Below are 27,957 nucleotides of genomic sequence, written 5' to 3' on the forward strand. Positions count from 1 at the left end.
GATTACAAATATACAAGGTAAAGCACTAATTTTCTAAGTATACATAAGAATGTACTTTTAGCAAAAATATTTAAGGGGAAAAAAAAGATATGTCCCATATTTTTCTTCTATTAATACTACATAAAGTTGGTTTTGATATAAACTATAAATATCAAGCAAAAAAAATCAGATACTGAAACATCAAAAGCATATGGCCTACAGTACTATTATTTTCTTTTAAAAGGATTTATTAATTGAAATCCCTGATGCTCTTGAAACTAACCCTGTTAGAAAAAAAATAAGTAATCTTTACAAAATTGCATCATAAAAACAAAGTTACATCAATACTGACCTGTCTTACACTAAAATGTGAAAGCATCTACTTAATGTAAGAGTTACAGTTGAATATTTTATTTCACAGAATTTCAGGGCAGTAGCAAAGGAAGATCTGGTGGAAGATGTGCATTCCAGCCCTGGAGCTGCCACTTAAGGACACGCCCACAAACATGACTCAAGAAGGGTTACTTAACTCCTGTGAGCTGTATTCTCCTCATTCAGAAGTGCAGCACTGTGCCTTTAATTACCTAATTCTATGAATAACTGCAATATTAAAAAAATAACAAAATTCCATGCATAAATTTATAGTACAACTAAACTTGTTCTCCTATCAAATCTCTGTGAGAAGTCAATCATCAGGGCTACTTGAGTGAAGGATGTCACCTAGCAGCACCCACATATGGGCAACCACCACTTTCCAGGCCATCTACCACGTTCTAGACACAGCACTGGCTACTGAAGATACAAAGGGAAACACCTCTGCAGGACCTAAAATGCTATGGGGGGAAAATATTATTTATACAATATCTTACTAAAAATCCAAAACACTGGCAAAAACCTGAAAGAACTGAGAGGGCTAAATTTTCAAGACTTGAGATCAGTGCTATGGTGCAGGGTAAGCTGCTGTCTGCAGCACCGGCATCCTATAGGGGCGCTGGTTTGTGTCCTGGCTGCTCCGTTTCCAATCTGCTGATGCACCTAGGAAAGCAGCAGCAGATGGCCCAAGTGCTTGGATTTTTGCACCGGCATGGGAGACCTGGATGAAGCTCCTGGCTTCGGCCTAGCCCAGCAATGCCCACTGTAGCCATCTGGGAAGTGAACCAGCTGATGGAAGCTTGCTCACTCTAGAGTGCTCGCTCTCTCTCTCCCCTCCCCCTTTCTCACTCTAACTCAACTGAATAAATCAATCTTTAAAAAAATTTTTTTAATACTTGAGAATTCCACTAACAGAAACTTCTCCAATAGTTTCAAATTCATTGCAAAATAGCACAACTTTGGGCCAGGACTTCTGCGTAGCAGGTTAAGCTGCTGCCTGCAGCGTCAGCAGCCTGTATGAGCACCAGTTTGATTCCTGGCTACTCCACTTCTGATGCAGCTCCCTGCTAATGTACTTGGGAAAGCAGGGGAAGATGGCCCAAGTGCTTGCGCCCCTGCACCCACATGGGTGACCCAAAAGAAGCTTCTGGCTGCTGGCTTCAGTCTGGTCCAGCTCAGGCTGTTGCAGCCGTTTGAGTGAACCAGCGGATGGAAGATCTCTCTCTCTGTAACTTTGCCTTTCAAATAAAATTTAATAAACTAAAAACAAAAACACCACAGCATAGTTTATAAAGGACAGGTGATTCTAACACCACAGCCTTACATCAAAGAAGCACAGTAATGAATATATATATATATACCTTTACTCTTCTTTGCATGTCATCCTCCACATCTTTTAGCATGCCTAGAAAAACAAACACTCAGTTTTAAATGGAAGCAAGCCAAAAAGTAAAGCCCTGAGTTACCTTTTAAAATGGGCTTACCTGTAACTCGAAGATCTGTCACACTGTTAGCCATTTTAAATCCGTAAGTCATTGACTGAAAATCTTCCTATACAAAGTCAGAAATAAGTAGGCTTTTAAACAGCAATAAAAGCTTTCTTTTTATCTCTTTTACAAAATCACTAATAAGAAAATAGAAATATTGCTATCATACATCCAAGCTTTCCTTACAGGCATACTGTCAACACACCATATTCTAATGTTGTCTCTGTCCTTAATTTCAACTGCTTGTTCTTAAACATATTTGCATTTAACGTTTATTTGTGCAATAAAAGTAACGCTTATGAAAGTATCACAAAGTAACAATTCTCAGGTGAGCAGTAAATACAGCCACTTGTACTGAGAATGTGTCATTATAATGTTCAGACAACAACTAAATCACCTAGAGTGCAAGTAACAAATTAAGATAGCTACAACAAAACCAGGTGATACGATCTATGGGGTCATCAGTTTACAAGCTGTCCATCACTGACCAAGGCATCACTATCTAGAAAATGACTATATGTAATTATCACCATTTGGTAATAAAGTTACAAGGTTTATATAGGACTTTTCAAAAATTAGTAATGTCTGCTTATGTTGTTAGGCTGCGAAGGTTAAGCTTTCTCAAACAGAATTACTCAAAGTAATAGCAAAATCATGTTCTGCTACAGCCTATTATAAAGAAAAAAATAATTCACACATGATCACTCATCCCCCAGAATCATTTTTAAAACTCTTTCACTGCAGCCGGTGCCGTGGCTCACTAGGCTAATCCTCCGCCTTGCGGCGCCGGCACACTGGGTTCTAGTCCCAGTCGGGGCGCCATATTCTTTCCCGGTTGCCCCTCTTCCAGGCCAGCTCTCTGCTGTGGCCAGGGAGTGCAGTGGAGGATGGCCCAAGTGCTTGGGCCCTGCACCCCATGGGAGACCAGGAGAAGTACCTGGCTCCTGCCATCAGATCAGCACTGTGCGCCGACCGCGGTGGCCATTGGAGGGTGAACCAACGGCAAAGGAAGACCTTTCTCTCTCTCTCTCTCTCTCACTGTCCACTCTGCCTGTAAAAACAAACAAACAAACAAAAACAAATCAAAACAAAAAAACTCTTTCACTGCTTGGTTCCTAACAAATTAAGTGGTTTGCTGGACTCACTTTGAAAAGTCTAATGTCATCCGGCTGATTTGATTCAGCAGTCAGGGCTGATGTTGTGGCTCAGCAGGCCTGCAACACCAGCATCCAGGACTGGAGCACCAGTTCAGCGCTCAGCTATTCTGCTTCCCATCCAGCTTCCTACTCATGTGCCGGGGAAGGCAACATAAGATGGCCAAGGACTGAGGTCCCTGCCGTCCATATGGGAGACCAAGATGGAATTCCTGGCTCCCGATTTAGGTCTGACCCAGACCCAGCTGTTGAGGCCATTTGGGAAGTGAACCAGCAGATCAAAGAGCTGTGAGTGTGAGTGAGTGTATTTACATACATGAGGTATCTGTCCCAAGGAGTGTATGATACATGAGATCATGGCTGTTTAATCACTAATGCTTAGAACGGTGCTTTGTGTACAGTACTAACCACCAGTAAACACCTGCTGAATTAATAAATGACTCACTCCACGGCAGGGACACACATGCAAAAAGCAGGTTACCTTCCTAAGTGCATCTCCTGGTTACAAGGGACAATGGTGGAGGCTGTGGTAAACTGGAAAACAAATGCTTCATCTAAAAGGCAATCAGCCACTACCTACCCTAGTGCAGCCATGAATGAATACAGGGCCAGTGTGTTCAGGTCTCCTAATTTTTTTTTTTTTTTAAAGATTTATTTATTTAGTCATTTGAAAGTCAGAGTTACACAGAGAGAGGAGAGAAAGAGAGAGAGAGAGGTCTTCCATCCGATGGTTCACTCCCCAATTGGCTGCAATGGCCGGAGCTGTGCCGACCTGAAACCAGGAGCCAAGAGCTTCCTCCGGGTCTCCCACATGGGTGCAGCGGCCCAAGGACTTGGGCCATCTCCCACTGCTCTCCCAGGCCATAGCAGAGAGCTAGATTGGAAGTGGAGCAGCCGGATCTTGAACCGGCGCCCATATGGGATGCCGGTGCTCCAGGCCAAGGCATTAACCTGCTGTGCCACAGCACCGGCCCCAGGTCTCCTAATTTTTAAGAAGAAACATCGAGGGTTTTTCCCCCCCAATGTAAAATCTTCCAATTTTTTTAATAAAATCAAGTAGCCCAACATTATGTAGACAAAACAAATACCTGCAAGTCCCACCTGAGAACAGGTAAGTTTCCCAAGAAAAATCTAGAGAAAACTACTGTTTCTGGGAGAGTATCTCAGCTCTATGTAACAAAAATAAGCCACAGTAACAAGAACTTAATCTAAGCTACTGGAGGACTGAAAGCAAAGGAGTCATTTGGCATTAAAAGATCACTCTCGAAATTGGGGATTTTAGAACAAAAAACAGAGCGTACTAGGGGACATCAGATACCGGACTCTATCCAAAAGTTCAAGCAGGAATTGATGGTGATTTGCATTTGGATTATAACAGTGGGAAAAAGAAGTCGCTGAAATCAAGATACATTTAAAAGAGTTGAATATGGATATGAGGTAAAATATACAGTATCAAGCATCTCTTTTAGGTTTCTGGTCTGAGTAACTGATAAATAAGAGTACCATTTCCTGAAATGAGGCAAACTTTGGGAGAAGTACGTTTAAGAGCAGCAAAGTTTGCAATTTCTTTGGTCATCTAAGTGAAAATTTTACGAAAGCATTTACTTGAGCCTCGAAGTCAAGGAAGGCACAAGTACTAGAGACATAAATATAGATATAAGCACAGAGTTGATATTAAAAAGCCGCAGAACTAAAGGAAATCAACCTAGGAAGAGGGAGTCCAGAAGTAAGCACTCTAGCATGTAGAAAAGCAGAGGAAAGAGACTTGTAAGGAGGTGGAAAGAAATACGAGAGATTCTGATACAAACAAAGAGAAGAAAAGAATTTCCAAGTGTGGTCTGCTGGGTCTAATAACTTCAGAGGTCAGACAGAGGGATGAGAGCACAGGATTTAGTGAGATAGAAATTGGCCAATTTCTCTGCAGTAGTGGTGACGGATGACCACCTGGAGTGGGTAAGGAGACACAAAAAGAGAAAGCAAAATAACCACATATTAACCGCTCATTCAAAGACTTTTTTGTGAGGGCAGCAGAAAAATGGGATTGTAGATGTAAAGAGCCATGGGACCAAGGGAACTGGGGTGTTTTCTTTTTAAGTGAACGATCTTAAAGCATGTTTATATGCTGGTAAGAATAATCTAGCAGTGACGCACAGACTAGCAATGCAACACAAAAAAAGGTTTAGCAGCCACAACAGACAAGAGGGAATGGAAAGTGGAACAGGTGGCAGGGCTGAGCCTAGACTGTTACAGGGGCACATTCATTTTAACAGAGGTATATGGCTACTAAAGCAGGTTGGTACTTGTGACTTTGAGAGGTACTACCTTTTTTTTTTTTTTTTTTGACAGGCAGAGTTAGACAGTGAGAGAGAGAAACAGACAAACAGAGAAAGGTCTTCCTTTTTCCGTTGGTTCACCCCCCAATGGCTGCTATGGCCGGCGCGCTGTGCTGCGCCGATCCGAAGCCAGGAGCCAGGTGCTTCCTCCTGGTCTCCCGTGCAGGTGCAGGGCCCAAGCACCTGGGCCATCCTCCACTACACTCCTGGGCCACAGCAGAGAGCTGGACTGGAAGAGCAGCATCCAGGACAGAATCTGGTGCCCCAACGGGGACTAGAACCCAGGGTGCCGGCGCCGCAGGCGGAGGATTAGCCTAGTGGGCTGCGGCGCCAGCTGAGAGGTACTTCTGATAACATCTGCTTGTGTTTCAGTAAGGTATAAAGCAAGCTGAAGGTAGAGGGTTACCACAGGGAGGTCTAAAAAGTAAAAGATGTGAAAAAGCCTCTTTAGAGAAGCAAACTCACTACCAAGTATAGGACAGAGCTGTCTCCAGTGTTGAGTGCTCATCTGAGATTTAGTTTTAAAATTAAAGTGAGAACAGACACACAGATGTGGGTGTTCTCTAGCAACTCTGCTGCTTCGGTACAAGCAGAGTAGGCAGATGGTTGGGGTTTTCTGAGTAAGTGATACAAATGAGGAAGGAACAAAGGGTCTGAGTGGCTTCAGGGCTGGGCAGTGGCAAGGACGTGGAGAAAACAACAGAGGAATAAAGCGCCCATGTCCATGAACTGAAGCTCTCTGTGTAACTGAAGGACAGTGAGGGTGGGGGTCAGAGTAAGTCAGTCAAACAGAGTGATGCAGACCAAAGAGCAGCAGCTCAAATCAGCACTTTGGGGTGAATAAAGCAGTATACGGGCTTTTTATTCATTCATTCCCTCATTTCTAAAGCATTTTCTGAGCACATCATGGAGGCTGGTTTGGGCTGAATACTGGGGATACAATCGTTGCCATTATAAAGCCTATTTGTGACAGAGAGGAACGGACAGAGAGAGATCTTCCATCTGCTGGTTCACACTGCAACAGCAAGGGCAGGACCAGGCTGAAGCCACGAGCCCCATCCTGGTCTCCCATATGGGGACAGAGGCCCAAACCCTGGGTCATCAACTGCTGCCTTCCCAGACACACTGGCAGGGAGCTGGATCTGAAGCTAAGCAGCTGAGACACCAACTGGCATTCCAGTAAGGGACAGCAGCATCACAAGCAGCAGCTTAACCTACTGTGCCACAACACCAGACGCTACAAAGCATATTATACAGAGAAAACATCTCCACATGTAAAGTCCACATACTCTACAGTGTCCGCAAGCTGACTAGTGCATAAACTAGAGCAGGAATGACAACAGGAAAGAAAAAACTGTGCCCAGATTCAAGACATTTTCAAGTCAAAACAAAAGAATCTGAATATAGGGAGTAAGAGCAAAAAATAATACTAAAAAGATACCATTTCGCAACATACAGAAACCATGAGGAAAAGTGGTTTGATGGGGAATTTGTGATTCCCATTTTTTTGCACATGTGGACAATATATTAAATATGTTTTACATAGCTGAAAACCTCTCCAACTCAGGAGACATATCTGAGACCAAAATGCACCAGCAGCTAGAAACTTCAGAAGCATCCATTTTAAAATCAATGTTTGCAGGGCCGGCGCTGTGGCAAAGCGGGTAAAGCGGCACTGCAGGTGGCGCCATCCCACAAGGGTGCCATTTCAAGTCCCAGCTCCTCCACTTCTGATCCAGCTCTCTGCTATGGCCTGGGAAAGCAGTAGAAGATGGCCCAAGTCCTTGGGTCCCTGCACCCATATGGAAGGCCTGGAAGAAGCTTCTTGCTCCTGGCTTTGGATCGGCTCAACTACGGCCGTTGCAGCCATCTGGGGAGTGAACTAGCAGGTGGAACACCTCTCTGTCTCTGCTTCCCTGTAACTCTTTCAAATAAATAAATAAATCTTTAAAAAAAAATCAATGTTTGCTACAAATCATTTTATTGTCAGTTCTCTTTAAGGCCTTTTAGTAAGCAATTGGTAGTTTTTTCTAATTGTAAAACTAAGACAAACTTATACAGACACATTAAAGACTTTTGCAAAATAGGAAAAACAGGCTCTTTCCAGTTTAGAAGCTAGCCTTTGGCTGTACTTCTTTCAGTTTACTTTTACATAGTTGGCTATGTGCTTTTTTTTAAGCTGCTTAAGTATGTATTTTTTTTCCTTTCCTCTTAGAGGTAAGTATGTTGATAAACTGTTAATGCACTTCCCACTAGTAAAAACCGAAGTGGCAATTCACTGCATTTTTTGCCAAAATTGACTGTTTTTTAAAAAATAAAAAATGGGCTACTTATTAATTTATAATTTCTGAATTATACAGAGGCTAATTTTTTTAATGTTACAGTCACTTGTTAACTTTCATGAATAAGCTATTTATTTTACTACTCATTTATTCATTTGGGTCTTAATGCTTTCTTTAAATAAGCTCTCAATACATAAAAATTAATTAATTTGTTGTCTTTATTTTTCCTAAGATATTTCTATTACTTTTGTCCTTCTAGTTCTTTCCTTGAGGATTTCTTCCATTTGTTAGTAAGCACATGCAGGAAATACATAGAAATTCAATTATAATTTGTCATTAAAAATCACAGTTCACTGAAAAACAAAATAGTACAGGAATAGTAATATGAAACAGGTACATGCCCTCACCCTCAGTACCTGTTATCTTCCTGTGTATGAAGATCTGACGAATTACTTTCCTTTTTAAAATAGTAAAATGTTAGCAGGCTACACATGCTTCCATCTGACTCCCCTCATTTGGAGGATCTAATCTTCTACTGAATAGTAAAATGTTAGCAGGCTACACATGCTTCCATCTGACTCCCCTCATTTGGAGGATCTAATCTTCTACTGTATACATACATCGATAGCCATTAAAAAATTCTGCTATTCATCCGAAAGGCAGAGGGAAGAAAGAAGAGGGATGTGAAAGAGACAGAAGAGACAGACAGACCAAGACTGAAACCTCTCTTCCACTAGTTCACTCCCTAAATGCCCACAACAGTCAGGGCTGAGCCATACTGAACCTGGAAGCTGGAAACTCAACCCAGGTCTCACACAGGGGTAGCAGGAACCCAGCTACTTGAGCCATCACCACTGCCTCCCAGGTTACGCATCAGCAGGAAGCCAGAATCCTGAGCAGAACTGAGATTTGAGCGCAAGCACTCCAGTATGGGACACAGGCGTTACCAAGGAAGTATAATCCTTGATTGTGTGAACACAGCACCTTTGAATGAGTCTCCTACTGACGGATACTGAGGAAGATTTTAACGACTATAATGCCAGATTTCAATGACTACAAACAGTACTACAACTAAGGTCCTTACACATCGATCTTTGTGTACAAGCACACACATACTTGTAGCACAAAGGACTAGAAGTAAAACTGTTGTCAAAACATGTACATTTTAAATTATAATAGTACCATATTGCTCTTTCAAAAGTTTTAAGTTTATACTCCCACCAAGAAAGTACATGCTTGATTACAGGAGAACTCTGAGTACTGTGTAAGTGTGGAATATAAATTCAGAAAGTCCTCATTTTGCAATAGTAAAAACCAATCCAGGCAAGCACTACAGATGGATGCTAAATCTAAGGAAAGAGACTTTAACGAGCAGGGTATCTGTAATTTTTTTAAAAAACTGTTGAGAGGCAGAGAGAGAGAGAGAGAGAGAAACAGGGTACTTCTTATAACCTTAAAATGTTTCCCAACAAACTGATGAAATACAAGGGAAAAATAGTAATCACGGAGGAATCAGATAATACCTTGATGGACTGATCAAAATAGTGTCACTGATGGGGGCAGGTGGACACTCTGCACCGAACTATGACCACTGGAGAAGGGCACGTAAGTCAATTAAGTCATAGTAGAGCAAGGGCTGCATACGCTCAATTTACTCAAGAGGAAAGAACATACATGCTCCTAAGAATGAGGCATGTTCTGTTTAAAAAAGGAGGGGGGCAGTAGAAGGCTGTGTTCTTAAAAATGTCGATGTCACTAAAGACAAAGGAAAGCTAAGAAACTAATGGCAGATTAAAAGATACTACAAAGATACAAATGTCCCAGGTGATTCCATACTGGATCTTGGATTCTATGGGGGAACGGCTAACAAAGACGGGGTCAGGTGACAAAAACGTGGAATATGAATAGTGTGTTGATATTACAGATTCACAGAGGTTTAAACTTGTACTGCAGTTGTGTAGACGGGGAACCCTTTTGCTTAGAAGATGCAAGCTGAAGAATTGGGGGAAGAAGGTCACAATGTGTAACTTACTCTCCAAAAGAAAACATACATACATACACACATACACTTGTAAGACAGCAAGCAAGTGAAAAATGGGACAGTATGTTAACAGCAGCTCAAACTGTGTAAGGAAGGAATATATGACGTTCTTCATGCTATTAATGTAACCACTCTGTGAAAATGAAATTATTTTCAAGCAAAGAGTCTTAAAAAATTAAAAACAGGGAAACAGCAACTGTTCACACACACACACACCCCGAGTCTTTTTTCCACATCAGCCTGATATATCCTAAGAAATTTCTAATCTTTGCTAATAATGGGTAGAAAAAAGAAAAACAAAGTATCTCATAATTTTCATTTGTATTTCTAAGTGAACTTAACCATCTTAGGTTTAATGGCCATTTTATTTTCTGTGAACTATGTTCTGATCTTTAGTAAACTTTTCATTTTTAAAATATTTTTCTGAAATTTATTTTGATGTGAAATGACGATAAAATAACTTTAAAAGATACTAATCAAATTTCTGCAGCACTATTTTGAAATGAATTCATTCTCCACCCCACTGATTTTGATGTCCTCGTACGTATAGCTTGAGATAAGTATTTAAAATCTCTTCTCACTCAAGCTACTCTTTTAAAAGCCTACCCAAATGGATAAGACTTTCCATAATGACACACATCAATACAAATATTTAGGTAAATAACCAAGTGAATATTTAAAAACTAGAAGGTTATTTCATAAACATCTTAGTAAGCTTTGCGGACAATCACATTGGGTATGTATTATTCTCACAAACATGAATTCAGAGAAGTTTTGCATAGTGGACACTGATGACAGTTGGCGCCTAATCTATTTATCCTGGATCAGCAAGAGCATTAAAAAGAAACTGAACAATTTCAACACCTACCACATTTTTCTCCTGTAAATATAAATCATAAAATCACGTAAATACCCCACAGTGAATAAGGAGTTCAATGAGCTTCAAAAATTGTTATATTACAAAATCTTACCTCTTCAAAAACAGCAGCTTTATTTACTTTTTCCCTTGCAATATCACAGATTTTCAAGATTCCCAGAGCAAAAGCTTTCATGGCAGGATCTTCTATAAAGTCTGGATTATGAATGTAAAGGCACGTAAATACTGTCTGTGCCAAGGAATGGCCTTCTAACCAGGTTATCTATGAAGAAAGAAAACAGGGCACATACTGACGGTGATGCACAGGGTCTAGGAAGTCCACGCTGCCCCAACAGCCAAAGGCCTGAGTGCCACGGACCAATACATTTAAGGTTACACACAAGACTTGAAAGATGATTAAAGGGAAAGCCAGGAAAGACAGAAAGTTAGAATTCACTTTCAGTGTTTAAGGTTTTTCAAGAATTATGTACTTTAAATGATCTGCTAAGAGGCATTCTCATATATAATTCAGCTTGCAATATGTTCAGACAATAATAAAATTAGAGTGCCTCTTTATGTGGCATCCAAAAGTAATCAATTCTACAATACAGTCAATAAAAATCCATAAACTGGAAATTTACAGCTTTAGAACTAAATAGGTCCTTAGTCACTCATTCAACTAGTCACCATTAACCAAACCAGCAGCAAAAGCACTTTTATTTTTCAAGAAATTACACTATGGTTTTCCTCTTTCAACCAGGGGGCTTTTTCTTAAAAAAAAAAAAAAAAAAAAAAGATTTTTAACATAATTTATCAGAGAGGTCAAGTCAGTCTAGAGAGAATAGGAGAAGGAGAAACAGGGAGGGAGGGAAGGGCAGTCTCCCATCTGCTGGGTCAGTCCCCAAATGGCCTCAATGGCTGGGGCTGGGCCAGGCCAAAGCCAGGAGCTTCTTCTGGGTCTCCCATGTGGGTTCAGGGGCCCAAGGACTTGGACCATCTTCTACTGCTTTTCCAGGGCATAGCAGAGAGCTGGATCAGAAGAGCAGCCGGGACTTGAACCAGCACCCATATGGGATGCTGGCACGGCAGGCAGAGGCTTAACCTGCTATACCACAATGCGGGCCTCCAGAGGGCTTTTTCTTAAAACAAATATAATCAACATTTCCCCAGAGTGGCTAACACATGCTTGGCATCATGTGGTAAAGGCTGCGAATATCAACAATAGCCATAATTGAGTAGCCACTTTGTACCTAGTATTTTTTTTTTTTTATAGATTTTTTTTTTTTTTTTTTTTGACAGGCAGAGTGGATAGTGAGAGAGAGAGAGAAAGGTCTTCCTTTTGCCGTTGGTTCACCCTCCAATGGCCGCCACGGCTGGCGTGCTGCGGCTGGCGCACCGTGCTGATCCGAAGGCAGGAGCCAGGTGCTTCTCCTGGTCTCCCATGGGGTGCAGGGCCCAAGCACTTGGGCCATCCTCCACTGCCTTCCCGGGCCACAGCAGAGAGCTGGCCTGGAAGGGGGGCAACCGGGAAAGAATCCAGCGCCCTGACCGGGACTAGAACCCAGTGTGCCGGCGCCGCTAGGTGGAAGATTAGCCTAGTGAGCCGTGGCGCTGGCCTGTACCTGGTATTATAATATATATTTTCATATATCTTTTTTCCTAACATGATGAAAAAGATGGCATTTTTCTTTTACATGCAAAGAAAGTTTAAATAATCTGCCCAAGTTTATACATAAAAAAGTAATAACTAATGCATATGTGTAACTAGTGTTCAGAAAACAGAACCTAAGACTAAAAACAACTGCCCTAACGCCTCAACTCTGAGATGCAGTCCTCAAAGTCTCACAGAACGCCCCTCAACTTTAGCAAACACCCTCTTTATCACCCCTTCCCTCCTCCTCTAGGCCCACGGACCTCACTAGTCCTGCAGTCCCCCGACAGTCAGGCAGTTCTATGTGACTCCCCAACCCAAACACTCAGCTCTACGCCTTACCATATACCACAAAACCTTTATCACTCCTGCCATACGCCTACCGTTCTTCACTTCCTGTCAACAGCCTTTCCTACTATCCCTGACGTAATTAACCCCACACCTCTGTCCCCATTTACTTACCCATAGTCACAGCCGTTTCTGTACATGTCTGTTTCCAGCAATGCTCATCTCCCTTCCCAATCTCACTAAAACTGTCAATCTCTAAAAGGTAACTAAGATGTGAGAGATAACTTTAGAGGACGAAGAGACAGGATGAGGAACCTGGCATTTTCTCTCTGCCGAGAAATGTAACCTTATGCACATAATGTAATACATATACCAAAGAGAGTTGATACAAGACCTAATAAAATTACAGACATGAAACACTCATTAAAAGCACTTCAAAAACACTGGCAATCAGTATTTCCTGAATGAACAAATGAATAAATATTACATACTTCTAAAAACAGTATCTTAATGTCTCATTAAAAAGAAAGAGGTTGAGGCTAGCACTGGGGTGTATCAGGTTAACTCACTGCTTGCAATACCAACATCGCATAGCATATCAGAGTGCCGGTTCAAACCCCAGCCACTCTGCTTCCAATCCAATTTCCTGTTAACATGCCTGTGAGGGCACAGGAGGATGGCTCAAGTTCTTGGGCCCTGCCACTCATGGGGGAGACAGAGTTCCAGGCTTCAGCCTAGCCCTGTCCTGGCTATTGGCAGCCATATGGGAAGTGAACTGGCAGACAGATGATCTCAATATCCGTCTTACCCCTCCCTACTCATCATGCTGCCTTTCAAATAAATAAATAAACAAATCTTTTTTAAAAAGAGGGAAGGGTAGGCCAGCGCCACGGCTCACTAGGCTAATCCTCCACCTGTGGCGCTGGCACTCCAGGTTCTAGTCCCGGTTGGGGCGCCAGTTCTGTCCTGGTTGCTCCTCTTCCAGGCCAGCTCTCTGCTGTGGCCCGGGAGTGCAGTGCAGGATGGCCCAAGTCCTTGGGCCCTGCACTCGCATGGGAGACCAGGAGAAGCACCTGGCTCCTGGAGTCGGATCGGCGCAGTGCCGGCCACAGAGGCCATTTGGGGGGTGAACCAACTGAAGGAAGACCTTTCTTTCTGTCTAACTCTGCCTGTCCAAAAAAAAAAAAAAGAGAGGGTAGTCAGAAAACAGTGGGCAACCAAACAGTCCCAAGGAGAATGTTTCCACAGTAAATACCACCATCTAGGGAAGATACATATCCAGCATGTATAGATCACTATAAAACTTTCTTCATAGAAGACAGCCAATTTACAACAATTTATCCTAGATTAGGATAAATATCTCTTCAAAATCAATGCAACACTCTTGTTTCAATTCCATGGTAATTTATGGAGCCTTCCAATTATAGGTTTATTTCCCTGGGTAACTAAAGAAAAGGGATACTGGGGCTGGCGCTGCAGTGTAGTAAGCTAAGCCTCCACCTGCAGAGCTAGCATTCCATATGGGCCCCGGTTTGAGTCCTGGCTGCTCCACCTCCTATCCAGCTCTCTGCTATGGCCGGGGAAAGCAGTGGAAGATGGCCTAAGTGCTTGGGCCCCTGCACCCATGTGGGAGACCTGGAGGAAGTTTTGGCTTTGGATTGGCTCAGCTCCAGCTGTTGCAGCCATTTAGGGAGTGAACCAATGGATGCAAGACCTCTCTAACTTTGTCTCTCAAATAAATAAGTAAGTCTTTAAAAGAAGGGGGAGGGAGGACTTACTATAATAGCTATAATAATACCTTTGTTGAAATGAAATATCCCTTCACCCAGAAATGAGAACATCACATCATGCAGATGAGAAGATGAAGTTTGTTTACTAGACTTAGCACACTCTGGTCCACGAAATTGAACGGACAGCTTACGAGGCCTTGCATTACACGTACTCTCGCTCAGCACTGATGCAGATACTCAAACTCAGAGATTCACGAAAGTCATAGTTTTTTTAGTTAATCAATGTCATTTAATTCTTACCAAGCAGCAAAAACAGGTATCCATTATCCCTATCAATTCAGGCAAGGTAAGATCTTTGATTTTAATTGTGCCGTCCTAAAAAAGAGGAGAAATAACATATGTAAGCAGATACTAATCACAAATTTCTGGAAGTATAGGATTTTAACATAAGTTAAGTATTAAAAGTAAACATTAAGAAAACTTCTGATGATCTGGTAAAACCACGATACCAAATTAATTCTGTTCTTAAAAACAAAATGTTTTATTTTTAATTGGCAAATAAGAATAGTAGAAATAGTCCTGGCTGTTGTGGACACTTGGGGGATGAATCAGTGGGTGAAGAGATCTCTCTCTGCCTTTCAAATATAATTTTTAAATTAAAATTTTTCCTTAACTTCATTACTATATCACTTATTATATAAGTTGTGGTTTGAACCCTGGCTGCTCCACTTCCAATCCAGTTTCCTGCTGAGAGCCTGGGAGGATAGTGGAAGATGGCCCAAGGACTGCCACCCATGTGGGAACCACTGATGGAGTTCCTGGCTCCTGGCTTCAGTCTGGCCCAGCCCTGGCTGTTTTAGCCATTTGGGGAGTGAACTAGAAGAAGGAAGATCAATTTCTTGTTCTTTATTCTGTTTCCCACTCTCTTGCATGCACACATACTTTCTCTGTCACTCTGCCTTTCAAATAAATACATCTTTAAAAAATATATACACATAAAATGCAACTGCCAATTATTCTTATATTTGAATACATATTCAAGTACTTTCATTTTCTTTTTAAAGATGTATTTGAAAGGTGACACAGAGAGAGGAACAGAGAGAAAGATAGATCTATCCACTGGTTCAGTTCCTAGATGGCTACAAGGGCCAGGGCTGGGCCAGGCTGAAGCCAGGAGCTTCTTTCCAAGTCTCTCGTGTGGGTAGCAGGGGCCCATCTTGGGCCATCTTTTGCTGCTTTTCCCAGGCCATTAGCAGGGAGCTGGGTGGGTAGTAGAGCAGCCATGACAAGAACTGGCACCTATAATGGATGCCTGTTTCACAGGCAGTGGCTTCACTGGCCACGCTACAACGCTTGGCTGCTCAAATGCTTTCAAAAATTAATTTAAGAAGTAAACAAAATTTGACCAAGGTTTTCATGAAGACCTCAAACACCTAACTTTCAGATTTTAACAGGTGACTATGATTTTTATTTATATTTTTATTTTATTTATATTTGTTTATATATTTCAGATGCTTTTAAGAAAATACAATTCAAGCTAATATACCGTTTCATTAGTAAGCATGACATTTTAACATATGAAATGACAAAAACTAAAACACAAAAAGAATGACTACCTTGATAGCTTGTTCAAAATTGAGAACTTTTCGATTGACTTGGTTTCCAATCATGCCAGCATCCATCTTGGGATCCATCATTTCAATAGCAGACATAGCTTCAAAAAGACCAAATCTGCAAATCAAAAATTAAACTCACAAGTTGTTCTTTCAAACTGATACATAAAAATGATAACACATTTATGGGGTGAATTTATCAAACATTTAGTGTTTCTTTATGATAAAAACATTCAAAAGCCCTTCTTCCAATTTTTTTTAAGGAAATACACAATACACTGTCATTACTTATGATCACACTACTTAGCAATACAACATAGCAGGTAAGCCAGCATATCACATGGGCACCGGTTCAAATCCCAGCTGCTCCACTTCCAATCTAGCTCTCTGCTATGGCCTGGGAAAGCAGTAGAAGATGGCCCAAGTGCTTGGGCCCCTGTACCCACATGGGAGACCTGGAAGCTTCTGGCTCCTTGCTTTGAATCAGCTCAGCTTGGCCGTTACAGCCAACTGGGGAGTAAACCAGCAGATGAAAGACCTCTCTCTCTCTGCCTCTTCTTCTCCCTCTGTGTAACTCTTTCAAATAAATAAATCTTTAAAAAAAAAAAAAAAGAATACAACACAGCAACTTAATTCCATCTAACTGTAGTTAGTTGGCGCCCATTAATATACAGATGGTACTCATTAATTAGTCTCTCCCCATTCCCTTCCCACAAACTGTTTACAAACCAGTAGTAAGCTTACCCAGATTTCTCCAATGGTATAAAAGTCATTACAGTACTTTCTATTACTACAGAACGCTATGCATTTAGTCTCCAACTTTTCAACACTTCTACTTTAATTGTCTTTTAACATAACAATTCTCCCACACACTTGCATCGTTCAGGTTTAGAAAAGAAAAGATGTTATGTGCTCCTCTACAAATGTTGTATACTAGAAACTTTTGGGCAAACTTAATAAATCAAATGAGTTATGACTGATGTCACTATGCCTATCAAACATTTTTCTTTAAAATTCAGAAAGTCATATTTGGAGTCATTAAATATTAACATGAAATCATTTCTCTCAGATAAAAAGCAGCAATGAGACTTCAAAAAAGTTTACAGGAGACAGACTCCTTTTCCCTGCAATCTCTCCAATCTTCTAATACTTCAATTGAAGATACTTGGATAATATTATTTAATGATATTATTCTATAAATCTGATATACTGCTAATCAAATCACAACTGGTATTACTTTAAAGAGCCAGCCAAGAGAAGAAACGGACAAAAAATAAAAAATAATCCAGATATGTATCAAATATCAAAAGATACAACAGAGCTAATATTAAAAGCATTCTAGAGGGGCTGGCGCTGCGGTGTAGTGGATTAAACCACCATCTGCAATGCCAGCATCCCATATGGGCACTGGCTCAAGTCCCAGCTGCTCCACTTCAGATCTAGCTCCTTGCAAATGTACCTGGGAAAGCAGCAGATGATGGCCTCTGTTACCCTGTGGCAGACCAGGATAAAGTTCCAGGCTCCTGGCTTCAGCCTGGCACAGCCTTGGCTGTTGCAGCCATTTGGGGAGTGAACCAGCAGATGGAAGATCTGTCTCTCCAACTCTTTCAAAGAAATAAATCTTTGAAATTTTTCTTCAAAAAACGCATTACAGAATACACATAGCAATGGAAAATAATATAAACAGTCTACATCCATTTCTGTGGGAACTATGTATAATAAAAGTAGGATTTCAACTAAGTGGAGAACAGTGGATTAATCAATAAATACTGTTCAAATAGCTAATCATTTGGAAAAATTAATCTTTAATTCATATATTCAAAAAAAATAAACCCAAGGCAGAATTAAATTCTAAATGTAAAACAAAAAAATTACTCCTTAATAACTTACAAAACTGTAAAGGAAAAAGCTGATAACAGCCACTGTGGCAATATTTTAAAAATTCATACATAATAAACTACAGCCAATGAAAAAGTTACCATCTAGAATATATAACTTATACAAATAAATATGAAAAGATAAAAACTGCAAAGAAAAATAAGCCAAGAAACAAATGGACAATTCATAGAAAATACAAACTTTTAATAAAAAAGTGAAAAGCTACCCAAATTCAGATGTCATTAGGCCTTCTTTTACCTATGAGATAGGGAAAATTTTAAGTATACACCTAGTATACTTTTTTTTTTTACTTTTTTAAGATTTATTTATTTCAAAGGCAGAGTTACAGAGAAGCAGAGGCAGAGAGATAAAGAGGTCTTCCATCCACTGGTTTACTCTCCAGATGGCTACAATGGCCAGAGATGTGCCAATCCAAAGCCAGGAGCTTCTTCTGGGTCTCTCAAGTGGGCACAGAGACCCAAACACTTGGGCCATCTTCTACTGCTTTCCTAGGCCATAGCAGAGAGTTGGATCAGAAGTGGAGCAGCCAGAGACTTGAACCAGCACCCATATGGGATGCCGACTCTGCAGGTAGCAGCTTTACCCACTATGCCACAGTGCCAGCCCCCTAGTATACTTTCATATCTCATAATCACTCGTAGAAGTACAAACTGATACAAATCATTTTGAAGGAACTTTAGCTGAATCCATTAAAATATTTTGAACCAGTCATTTGATTTGTAGGTTTCTATGCTAGAAAATCATTTGAACGCATAACAGAGACTTGTATAAATTATGTCTTCAACTTCCCTATGCTATTAAAAAAATGTTGCAATCAAAATGTCCATCAATACAAATACCACAGAATAAAGTATGCTACAGCCATAAAATACAACAGTTAAAATGAACTATTGGGGTAGGCATTTAGCCTAACAGGTAAGATTTAGGTTAAAATGCCCACATCCCATAACGAAGCTGGCTAAAGCTCCAGACTCCAGCTTCTCGCTAATGTAGACCCTGGGAGGCAGTGGTGATGGCTCAAGTAGGTGGATTCTTGCCACCCACAAAGGAAACCTGGATTAATTTCCTGGCTCCAAGTCTGGCCCATCTCTGGCTAATGTGGGCATTTGCGGAATAAACCAGCAGATAGGAGCTCTCTGTCTCCCCGTCTCTGCCTCTCAAATAAATATTTTTAAAATAAGAAAATGAATCATTACACACTAAGATGGAAAGATCTTTAAGATATAGTAAATGGGGCCAGCATTGTGATGTAAAGGATAAAGCTGCTGCCTAATGTTAGCATCCCATATGGGCAGCAATTCTCATCACAGCTGCTCTGCTTCTGATCTAGCTCCCTGTTAATGGCCTGGGAAAAGCAGCAGAAGATGGCCCAAGTGGTTGGGTTCTTACCACCCACATGAGAGACCTGGAAGAAGCTCCTGGCTCCTGGCTTTGGCCTTGCCCAGCCCTGCCATTGTAGTCATCTAGAGAGTGAACCAGAGGACGAAAGATTCCTCTCTAACTCTTTCAAATAAATAAATCTCAAAAAAAAGATAATATAAATAGGAAATTAATGCACAGAATATCGTATATTCCTATTTATAATTAATTTTCATAGATGTTATTCATATATATAATTTTAGTTTCTAAGAGGTCTATAAGTACATGCCAACAATTCATTATTCTAAATAGTTGTCATCTGGGCAAAAAGCAGGGATTTTGTGGAGGATGGTGTGATGTAAAGTTTTTTATTCTTCTCTGATACCTAAATTTGTAAAATTAAAATATTCATGTATTACTTCTATGAAAACTAAAAAAAAAAAAAAAAGTTTTAATTGCTCAATTAAAATTCTAGATCTGCCTAATCAGTAAAACTGCCAGACACTACAATAGCGTTAAGTCAGCTATTAGCACCTAGTGTGTTAACAGTCAGTGTTCTAGGAACTTAGGATCTATGAGTCAGCAAAACAAATTTACCCCATGGAGTTTACATGCCAGTGGGGGAGGGGGCATGGACAATAAACAAAAATAAGTAAATTATGTAGTACGTTAGAAGACTGTACATGCCTGGGGAGAAAAATGGGCTAAAGGAAGCATGACTTGGAAAAATACTTTAATATACGATCAAGGTAGGCTGCTGATAATCCTGTTCCCTAAGCTCAGATCCCAAAATCTGAGGGATCAGGTTCCTCTAGCTGTCCTCTCTCAAACCTAGTTCCATCGTAAGAGACTACATTGTGCTCCTGCATTAGCTTTGCGGTTTGGTTTCAGTATTTCCTTCCTGTAACCGTCTGCATCAGCAAAATGATGATCCAGTGCATTTCTCAGTGGATCAGCAGCACTGACCTCACCCAAGACCTCTCTGGAAACTGGAATTCTGTGGTCCTACACCAGACTCGTTCAACATGGAGTGCAGTTAGAAAGGCCCAGCAATCCGTGCTTTAAAAGCCTGCCAGATGTTCTGACATGTACTGAAGTTTGATAAAAACTGAATTTCTGGTTCTACCCTCCACCCTCACAGTGATGAATCTTGTCCACTTATGAATTCAAAATTGGAAATTCCTAACTTTGAAAACTGAGCCTCAGGGCTGGCGTTGTGGCACAGTATTAAGCTGTCACCTGCAACACCAGCATCCTGTATCTGAGCACCGGTTCCAGTCCTAGCCACTCTACTTCTAATCCAGTGCCCTGCTAATGCATCTGGGAAAGCAGGGGAAGATGGTCCAAGTGCGTGGTCCCCTGTGGCGACGTGGGAGCCCTGGATAGAGTTCCTGGCTCCTGGCTTCAGCCTGGGCCAGCTCCAGCCTTTGCTGCCATTTGGGGAGTGAACCAGTAGATGGAAGATCTGTCTCTTTCTCTGTCGCTCTGTCTTTGAAATAAATATAATAAATCTTAAAAAAAAAATAAAGGAAGAAAACTGGGCCTGGTCATAAAAGTATGGGAACTGAGACTACCCATGGGAGCATAAACACAACTGATACCTTTTCTTTAAAAAAAATTCCACATTCAGGGTATCTACCATCCAGGAAAGGTCCGCAGGTCAGTTCCAATAGGTACAATCACTTCCTATCACAACTAGGGTCAGCTACTCTACAAGAGCTCACTGAGATTAGTTTTATTATTACAGCTTTGAAATATAAACTCACTCAGACTTCAAAGAATACTACTCCACAGGAGAAAAAAATAGTGAAATATTATACTACACTATTTCAAAGGACACACAAATACTTACAGCTTATCATGAAGCAGTTCTCCCAACTTTAATTCTAAAAGAAACAGAGAAAAATCTTTTCAATACCATATTTATATTTAACTTTAAAACACTGCCACCTCAAAAAATGTGCTTGCATTACTTAAAAATCACTAAGAAATGGTTTTTCTAATCATACTAATATAATATTTTCACATTATATCTAAATACTATAAATGAAGTTGTGTGGAAAAAAAAAAAAAAAAAACCAGAACTCTTAAGAATTAGCAAGTTGACCTATCATGGGCCATCAGAATTACCTACTCCATATTTTAAAATCACTACCACATTGCCCCAATTAAACTTCTCCAAAGCATTGATTGTTAGGTCTCCAGTTCTTTTAAAACCACTTAGTATCATACCTCATCTCTTTGTTCAGGAACGGTGTCAAAAGCATTTTTTAAAATTCTATTTTATTTAAATAATGCAAAAAACACAAAAGTAAACAGTTAATCAAAACAATGCTTGTTCCCTATAAAACCAGCAGTCCTCAACCCTGGTGGCATACCAGAATCAAGTGGGGAACTTTCTAAATAACATCTGAGGAACACCATCAAATTAAATCAGGGGCTAGGACCTATGTGATGATTTTAAAGTGTTCCAGGTGATCTCAATGTGCAGGTAAGACGGGAACTATTGGTCCCAGGCATCAAAAGAAGTAAGACACTTGTATCAAAATATGACAAGGCATAACAGAAATTATACAAATAACCCAACAATTCTCAGAGTGTCCAGCAATCCAGGAGTTTGTGATACAAAAATTACTTCTGTAGTAACAGTAAAACTGTCTTTTTTCAGTGTACTGATATTTACAGTGAATATGCAAAAGCAATGGTGAGAAGAGAGAACAGGAGGCCGGCGCTGTGGTGCAATGGGTTAACACACTGGCCTGAGATGCCGGCATCCCATATGGGCGCTGGATCGAGTCCTGGCTGCTCCTCTTCCAATCCAGCTCTCTGCTATGGCCTGGGAAAGCAGAAGATGGCTCAGGTCTTTGGGCACCTGCACCAGCGTGGGAGACCCAGAGGAGGCTCCTGGCTCCAGATCGGCGCAGCTCTGGCCATTGTGGCCATCTGGGGAGTGAACCAGCGGATAAAAGACCTCTCTGTCTCTACCTCTAATTCTTTCAAATAAATAAATCTTAAAAGAAAAAAAAAAAAAAAGAGGGAACAAAGAGCAGAGGGAGGGCAAAACCGCTGTAGCTTCAGCACAAATTAAGACAGTGGCCCCACGCTACACTAATAGTGTATTTTTTTCACTTCCATGGACTTATAGTTAAAAAGGATAAAAAATGCTGTTCATTCTCACTTAAGAATGTCCTTGGTAATACTTCCCATTAGAGAAACGCAGATCAAAACCACAATTTACACACAGTAAGATGGCTACCACAAAAAAAGAAAAAAAGATCAGAAAATGACAAGCATTACAAGGATAAGGAGAACTGGAATTCTTGTATACTCCTGGAAGTGCCAAATGGTAGTGTCATTGTGAAAAACAGTATATCTCCCCACCCCGCCATAATTAAAAATATTCATACAATTACTATGATCCACAATTCCTCTTTTAATTATTAACTCAGAACTGGAAACAAGGTGTTGAAGAGATATTTGTACACTGATCTTCATAGCAGAGTTATTCACAAGGGTTAAAATACGGAAGCAACCTAAGTGCTCATCAAAAGATGAAGGATACGCAAAATATGGTATACATTAATCAGTCTTAAAAAGGATGGAAATCAGGTCTGATACATGGCACAGCAGGTAAAGCCGCCCTCTGTGATGCCGGCATCAAACATATGGGTACTGGTTTGAGTCCAGGCTGCTCCACTTCCAACCCAGCTCCCTGCTGGTGACCTGGGAAAGCAGTGGAAGATGGCCCAAGTCCTTGGGCCCCCGCACCCACATGCAATACCCAGAAGAAGCTCCTGGCTTCAGATTGGCCCAGCCCTGCCCGCTGCGGCCATTTGGGGAGTGAACCAGAGGATGAAGACCTCTTTGTCTCTGCCTCTCTCACTGTGACTCTGCCTTTCAAATAAATAAATAAAATCTTAAAAAAAAAAAAAAAAAAAAAAAAAAAGGATTTTTTTTTTTTTTAATTTGACAGGTAGAGTTACAGACAGTGAGAGAGAGAGAGACAGAGAGAAAGGTCTTCCTTCCGTTGGTTCATTCCCCAAATGGCCGACACGGTCGGCGCTGTACCTATCCGAACCCAGAAGCCTCTTCCTGGTCTTCCACGCGGGTACAAGGGCCCAAGCACTTGGGCCATCCTCCACTGCCCTCCTGGGCCACACCAGAGAGCTGGACTGGAAAAGGAGCAACTGGGACTAGAACCTGGCACCCATATGGGATGCCGGCGCCGCAGGCGGAGGATTAACCGTGAGCCACGGCGCCGGCCCCAGGATGGAAATTCTGACATATGCAACATGGTTGAACCTTGTAAAAAGAGCTGGTCACAAACACAAATATTGTGTACTTAACAGACTGCAGCAGGTAGTTGCCAGGGATGAAAGGGAGAAAGCGTACAGAATTTCAGCTTTATAAGATGAAGAGTTATGGAGATAAGGTGCTGCACAAAATTATGAATCCATTAAACACGACTGAACTGTACAGTGAAAACTGGTTAAGAAGGCCTAGCAGTTAGGATACTCACAGCTCCAGCCTTCTGCTAATGCTCATGCGGGGAGGCAGCAGTGTGTGCTGCTTCAGATAACTGGGCTGCTGCCACTCAATGGGAGATGTGGACTGAGTTCCTGGTTCCCAGCTTCAACCAGGCCCGTCTCAGCCACTACAAGCATTTGGGCAGTGAACCAGCGAATGGAAGCTCACTCTCTTTCTCTCTCAAATAACTGAATTTTAAAAATATTTTTTTAAAGATAGTAAACTTTCTGTTAAGTGTATTTCAGTACAACACAACATTTAGAAAAGAATGTCCTTGTGTCCAGCTCTGTGCTACAGTGGAGAAAGCCATCACATGCGAGGCAGGCATCCCATAGGGAGCCAGTTTGTGCCCTGACTTCTGTTTCTGATTCAGCTCCCTGCTAATGGCCTGAGAAAAGCAGTGGAAGGACAAATGTTGGGACCCCTGCCTCCTACATGGGAGGCCCGGAAGAAGCTCCTGGCTTTGGCCTGGCACAGCACTGGCCATGTGGCCACCTCAGGAGCAAATCAGCAAAGACAAGATGTATTTCTCTCTCTCTCCAACTCTGATTTTCAAATAAACAAATCTTGAAAAGAAAAAAAAAGAATGTCCTTGACGAAGCAACAGAAATATAATCTCACGGTCAGGACTAGGGTGGGGAGGCAGGACACCTACAGTGTAAGCTGTAAGGAGGCACTCACTCTCAGGTCCCACGTTCAGACATTTCGTACCATGGAGGTGCCACACATCCTTTACCCTAACACACACCAGCCTTTACTAATCTTATTAAAACCTCAGCCTTTGGGTACACATCAGTTTAACATTCTATCTGACAAACGGGAAGCACACATAAACACTTCTGCTGTAAATCAGACAGTTGTCTAAAGGAAAAGAACCAGCCCAATTATCATGCGGCAATTTTTACTTGAAAAAAATATTTATTGATACTTGAAATTTTTTCCTAAAATAAATGTTTGCCACTTCAAGAAAAATAATTGACAGGTTTGTTGCCAATACTAAATTAAATGAGCTTTCAAGCAAACACATAAATTCAGGGAAAATATGTAGTCTGAAAGTCTGACAGTTTCCCAATATTTAAAAGACTTCAATTACTGGTAGTGTTATCAATGTGGGTTTTAAAATTTCAACTTATTTGAAAGACAGAGAGACAAAAAGAAAGAGATCCTCTACCCACCGGTTCATTCCTCAAATGCCTTCAATAGCCAGGCCTAGCCAGGCTGATGCCAGGAGCTCAACCTCAATCCAGGTCTCTCCATGCCAGTGGCAGGGACCAAACACCTAAGCTGTCATCTTCCTCCTGTCCATGCACACTAGCAGGAAACTGGAACTGGATGTGGAGCTGACTTGAAGCAGGCATTCCAGTATGTTCTGCTGGCACCCTAACCTATGCACCTAGCGTGTTTTTTAATAGCGTGTAGTGAAATGTGCTAACATCTGGAAGATCCGTGTAACTCAATGAACCAATACTTTCCAAATAACACATATTACAAATCAGGCACAGATTTAAGAGTCATTTAAGGCCGGCGCCGTGGCTCAATAGGCTAATCCTCCACCTTGCGGTGCCAGCACACTGGGTTCTAGTCCTGGTCGGGGTGCCGGATTCTTTCCCGGTTGCCCCTCTTCCAGGCCAGCTCTCTGCTGTGGCCAGGGAGTGCAGTGGAGGATGGTCCAAGTGCTTGGGCCCTGCACCCCATGGGAGACCAGGAGAAGCACCTGGCTCCTGCCTTAGGATCAGCGCGGTGTGCCGGCCGCAGCGCGCCAGCCGTGGCGGCCATTGGAGGGTGAACAAACGGCAAAGGAAGACCTTTCTCTCTGTCTCTCTCTCACTGTCCACTCTGCCTGTCAAAAAAAAAAAAAAAAAAAGTCATTTAAGAGTCATTTAAGCGTCAAGACACACCAATGGATTTTAATGTAACAGAATGTGAAAAGTACAGATAACACTTCAGATTCCACAATGCAAATAACCTTTAAGAATCTACTATCAGTCAAGTTTTTGGTGTAAGTATCAAAGAATACTCATAATTATTTGAAAAAATTCCTCTACTTTCAACCACACATTTGGTGAAGTCAGATTACTTCCAGTACTTCAACCAAAATGCCATGGGGCAACAGACTGAGTAACAGACAATTCAGTTGCCCTCTATTAAGGCAGATACTAACAAAACTTGCAAAAATGCGAAACAACTCCACTCTTCTAAACTTTTTTTTTTTTTTTAATTTTATTTGATTTGACAGAGTTAGACAGTGAGAGAGAGAGACAAGAGAAAGGACTTCCTTCCGCTGGTTTACCCCCCAAATGGCCGTAGCTACGGCAGGTGCTGCGCCGACCCTAAGCCAGGAGCTTCTCCCTGGTCTCCCATGCAGGTGCAGGGGCCCTAACACTTGGGCCATCCTCCACTGCCTTCCCAAGCCACAGCAGAGCGCTGGACTGGAAGAGGAGCAACCAGGACTAGAACCTCATGCCCATATGGGATGCCAGCACCACAGGTGGAGGATTAACCAAGTGAGCCACGGCGCTGGCCCTGTTAAATTTATTTTTCACTTAAAAATGTTACTTATGTTAACATGCAATGGGTTTTATTACTTTTAAATGAATTAGTTTCTAATTTCTATTTCAAATTTTAAGATTGATTGATTGGGGGCCAGCTAAAGCCACCGCCTACAGTGCCAGCATCCCATTTGGGTGCTGGTTCGAGTCCTGGCTGCTCCACTTCCCATCCAGCTTTCTGGTATGACCTGGGAAAGCAACAGCAGATGTCCTAATCCTCGAGCCCCTGCACCCATGTGGGAAACCAGGAAGATGCTCCTGGCTTCGGATTGGCACAGCTCCTGCTGTTGTGACCACGGGGAGTGAACCAGCGGATGGAAGACCTCTCTCTTACCGATGGGGGGTGGAGGAAGAGAGAGAGAGATGAGATCTTCCATCCCCTGGTTCATACCCCAAACGGCTGCTATGACCAGAGCTAGGCAGATCAGAAACTAAGAGCCAAGAGCTTCTTCACTGTCATGTGGGTGCAGGGACCCAGGCACTTGGGCCATCTTCTACTGCTTTCCCAGGCCATTAGCACGGAGGTGGATCAGAAGAGAAGCAACAGGACTTGAATTGGCACCCACATGGGATGCCGGCGCTGCAGGCAGAGGCTTGACCTACTAGGCCTCAGTGCCGGGGCCCTCAGCTTTAAAATTTACTACAGTAAACATTTTAAATATATGTAAAAGATAGTAACTCTAAAAAATATAATGAGGTTCTGAGACCAAAAAGTTTAAGAACTGCTGTAATAATCTAGCATATGTTTAGAATAAATCTGGATAGCAAATAACTTCACCAAACTTAAAAACACTCCACAGATCTACAAGCAAGTCAATGTAATTAGATCTCTTGCTAGCAAAAGCAGACCATATTTTAAAGAGGGAAGGAAAAGAGAAGGATGTGCTTTATAGCTGAATAAGGTCCCACTGCATGATCAAAAACAGGATACAGAATCATGGTCTCAGACAGCACTACAGAAGTGAGTAAACTGGGCCTTAACCAAGCAGGCAGCAGTCCTCAAAATATTCAGTGAAAAGGATAATGTTTCACATTATCATCAGCCATCGGAGCAACCACACTATCACCCATCACAGAGCCTCTGGAAAACTCCACTGTATCTTAACAAGGAAAAAGAGTCGAAAAAGGCAATGTTTAAAAAAATCTGTTCCTCTTTACTCTCACATAAGGTATGAATAAATCTGTTGTGAGAGAAAGTTTTTTGAGTTAAAGAATTTCTTGGCATCTTACTGAGGGCGTCCTTTCTTTTACCTTGGAAATAATGAATCATAACTCCTGAATGGTATTTGATACAGCAATGCTAAGCACTTAAAGCCTCGGATCATTTTCCCAAAGAAATGTAACCTACAAGGACAGAGGAAAAACATGCAAATAGGTGACAATGCAAATACATTTCATCACCTTATAAAGGAGATAATTTACAAAATGGTGCTAATGATCTCTGAATAGATTTCTACAAATACGATCGTAAATGATAGCTAAGTTCCCAGCTACTGTCCCTACGAACATCCTATTTTTTTCTATAACAAGGCTGAAATCCAGTACTATTTTAACAGAACAATTAAGGTTTATACTTGGGTAAAGGTGATCAATGTTAAAGACACACAACTCCCATTAATTCCCTTGTAAGATATCATTAAAATGAGAGGAATTAAAAAAAAAAAAAAAGACACAAACTCCAAAGAACAGTTGAAACAACAAATAAGAGCAACGAAATTGGGGAAACTTAGAAACAAGAAGACAGGCAGTTTCTTAACAGATCTCTAAAAGAGACAACCTAAAGCCAGCAGTGGAGAAATCTAAAACCAGCCTGATTTGCAACTTGCTTCGGAAAGTG

General features: G+C 41.4%; 1 protein-coding gene across 3 annotated transcripts in view; it reads right to left on the bottom strand.

Moving 5' to 3' along the window:
• NAA35 (N-alpha-acetyltransferase 35, NatC auxiliary subunit) overlaps positions 1-27,957 on the bottom strand; it is an 83,203-nt gene that overhangs the window by 46,033 nt on the left and 9,213 nt on the right. For all 3 annotated transcript variants that reach the window (XM_089335974.1, XM_002708297.6, XM_089335977.1), the window contains exons 3-8: positions 20,897-20,930; positions 15,790-15,904; positions 14,474-14,548; positions 10,620-10,787; positions 1,836-1,902; positions 1,713-1,756 (exon numbers count right to left, since the gene is read on the bottom strand). In XM_089335974.1, coding sequence (XP_089192100.1) covers positions 1,713-1,756; positions 1,836-1,902; positions 10,620-10,787; positions 14,474-14,548; positions 15,790-15,904; positions 20,897-20,930 — 503 coding nt within the window. The remainder of the gene's footprint in view (positions 1-1,712; positions 1,757-1,835; positions 1,903-10,619; positions 10,788-14,473; positions 14,549-15,789; positions 15,905-20,896; positions 20,931-27,957) is intronic.

The sequence above is a fragment of the Oryctolagus cuniculus genome, chromosome 1 (genome assembly GCF_051225735.1).
Source record: "Oryctolagus cuniculus isolate XC-2025 breed Fujian yellow rabbit chromosome 1, ASM5122573v1, whole genome shotgun sequence".
NCBI classification, from domain to species: Eukaryota; Metazoa; Chordata; class Mammalia; order Lagomorpha; family Leporidae; genus Oryctolagus; species Oryctolagus cuniculus.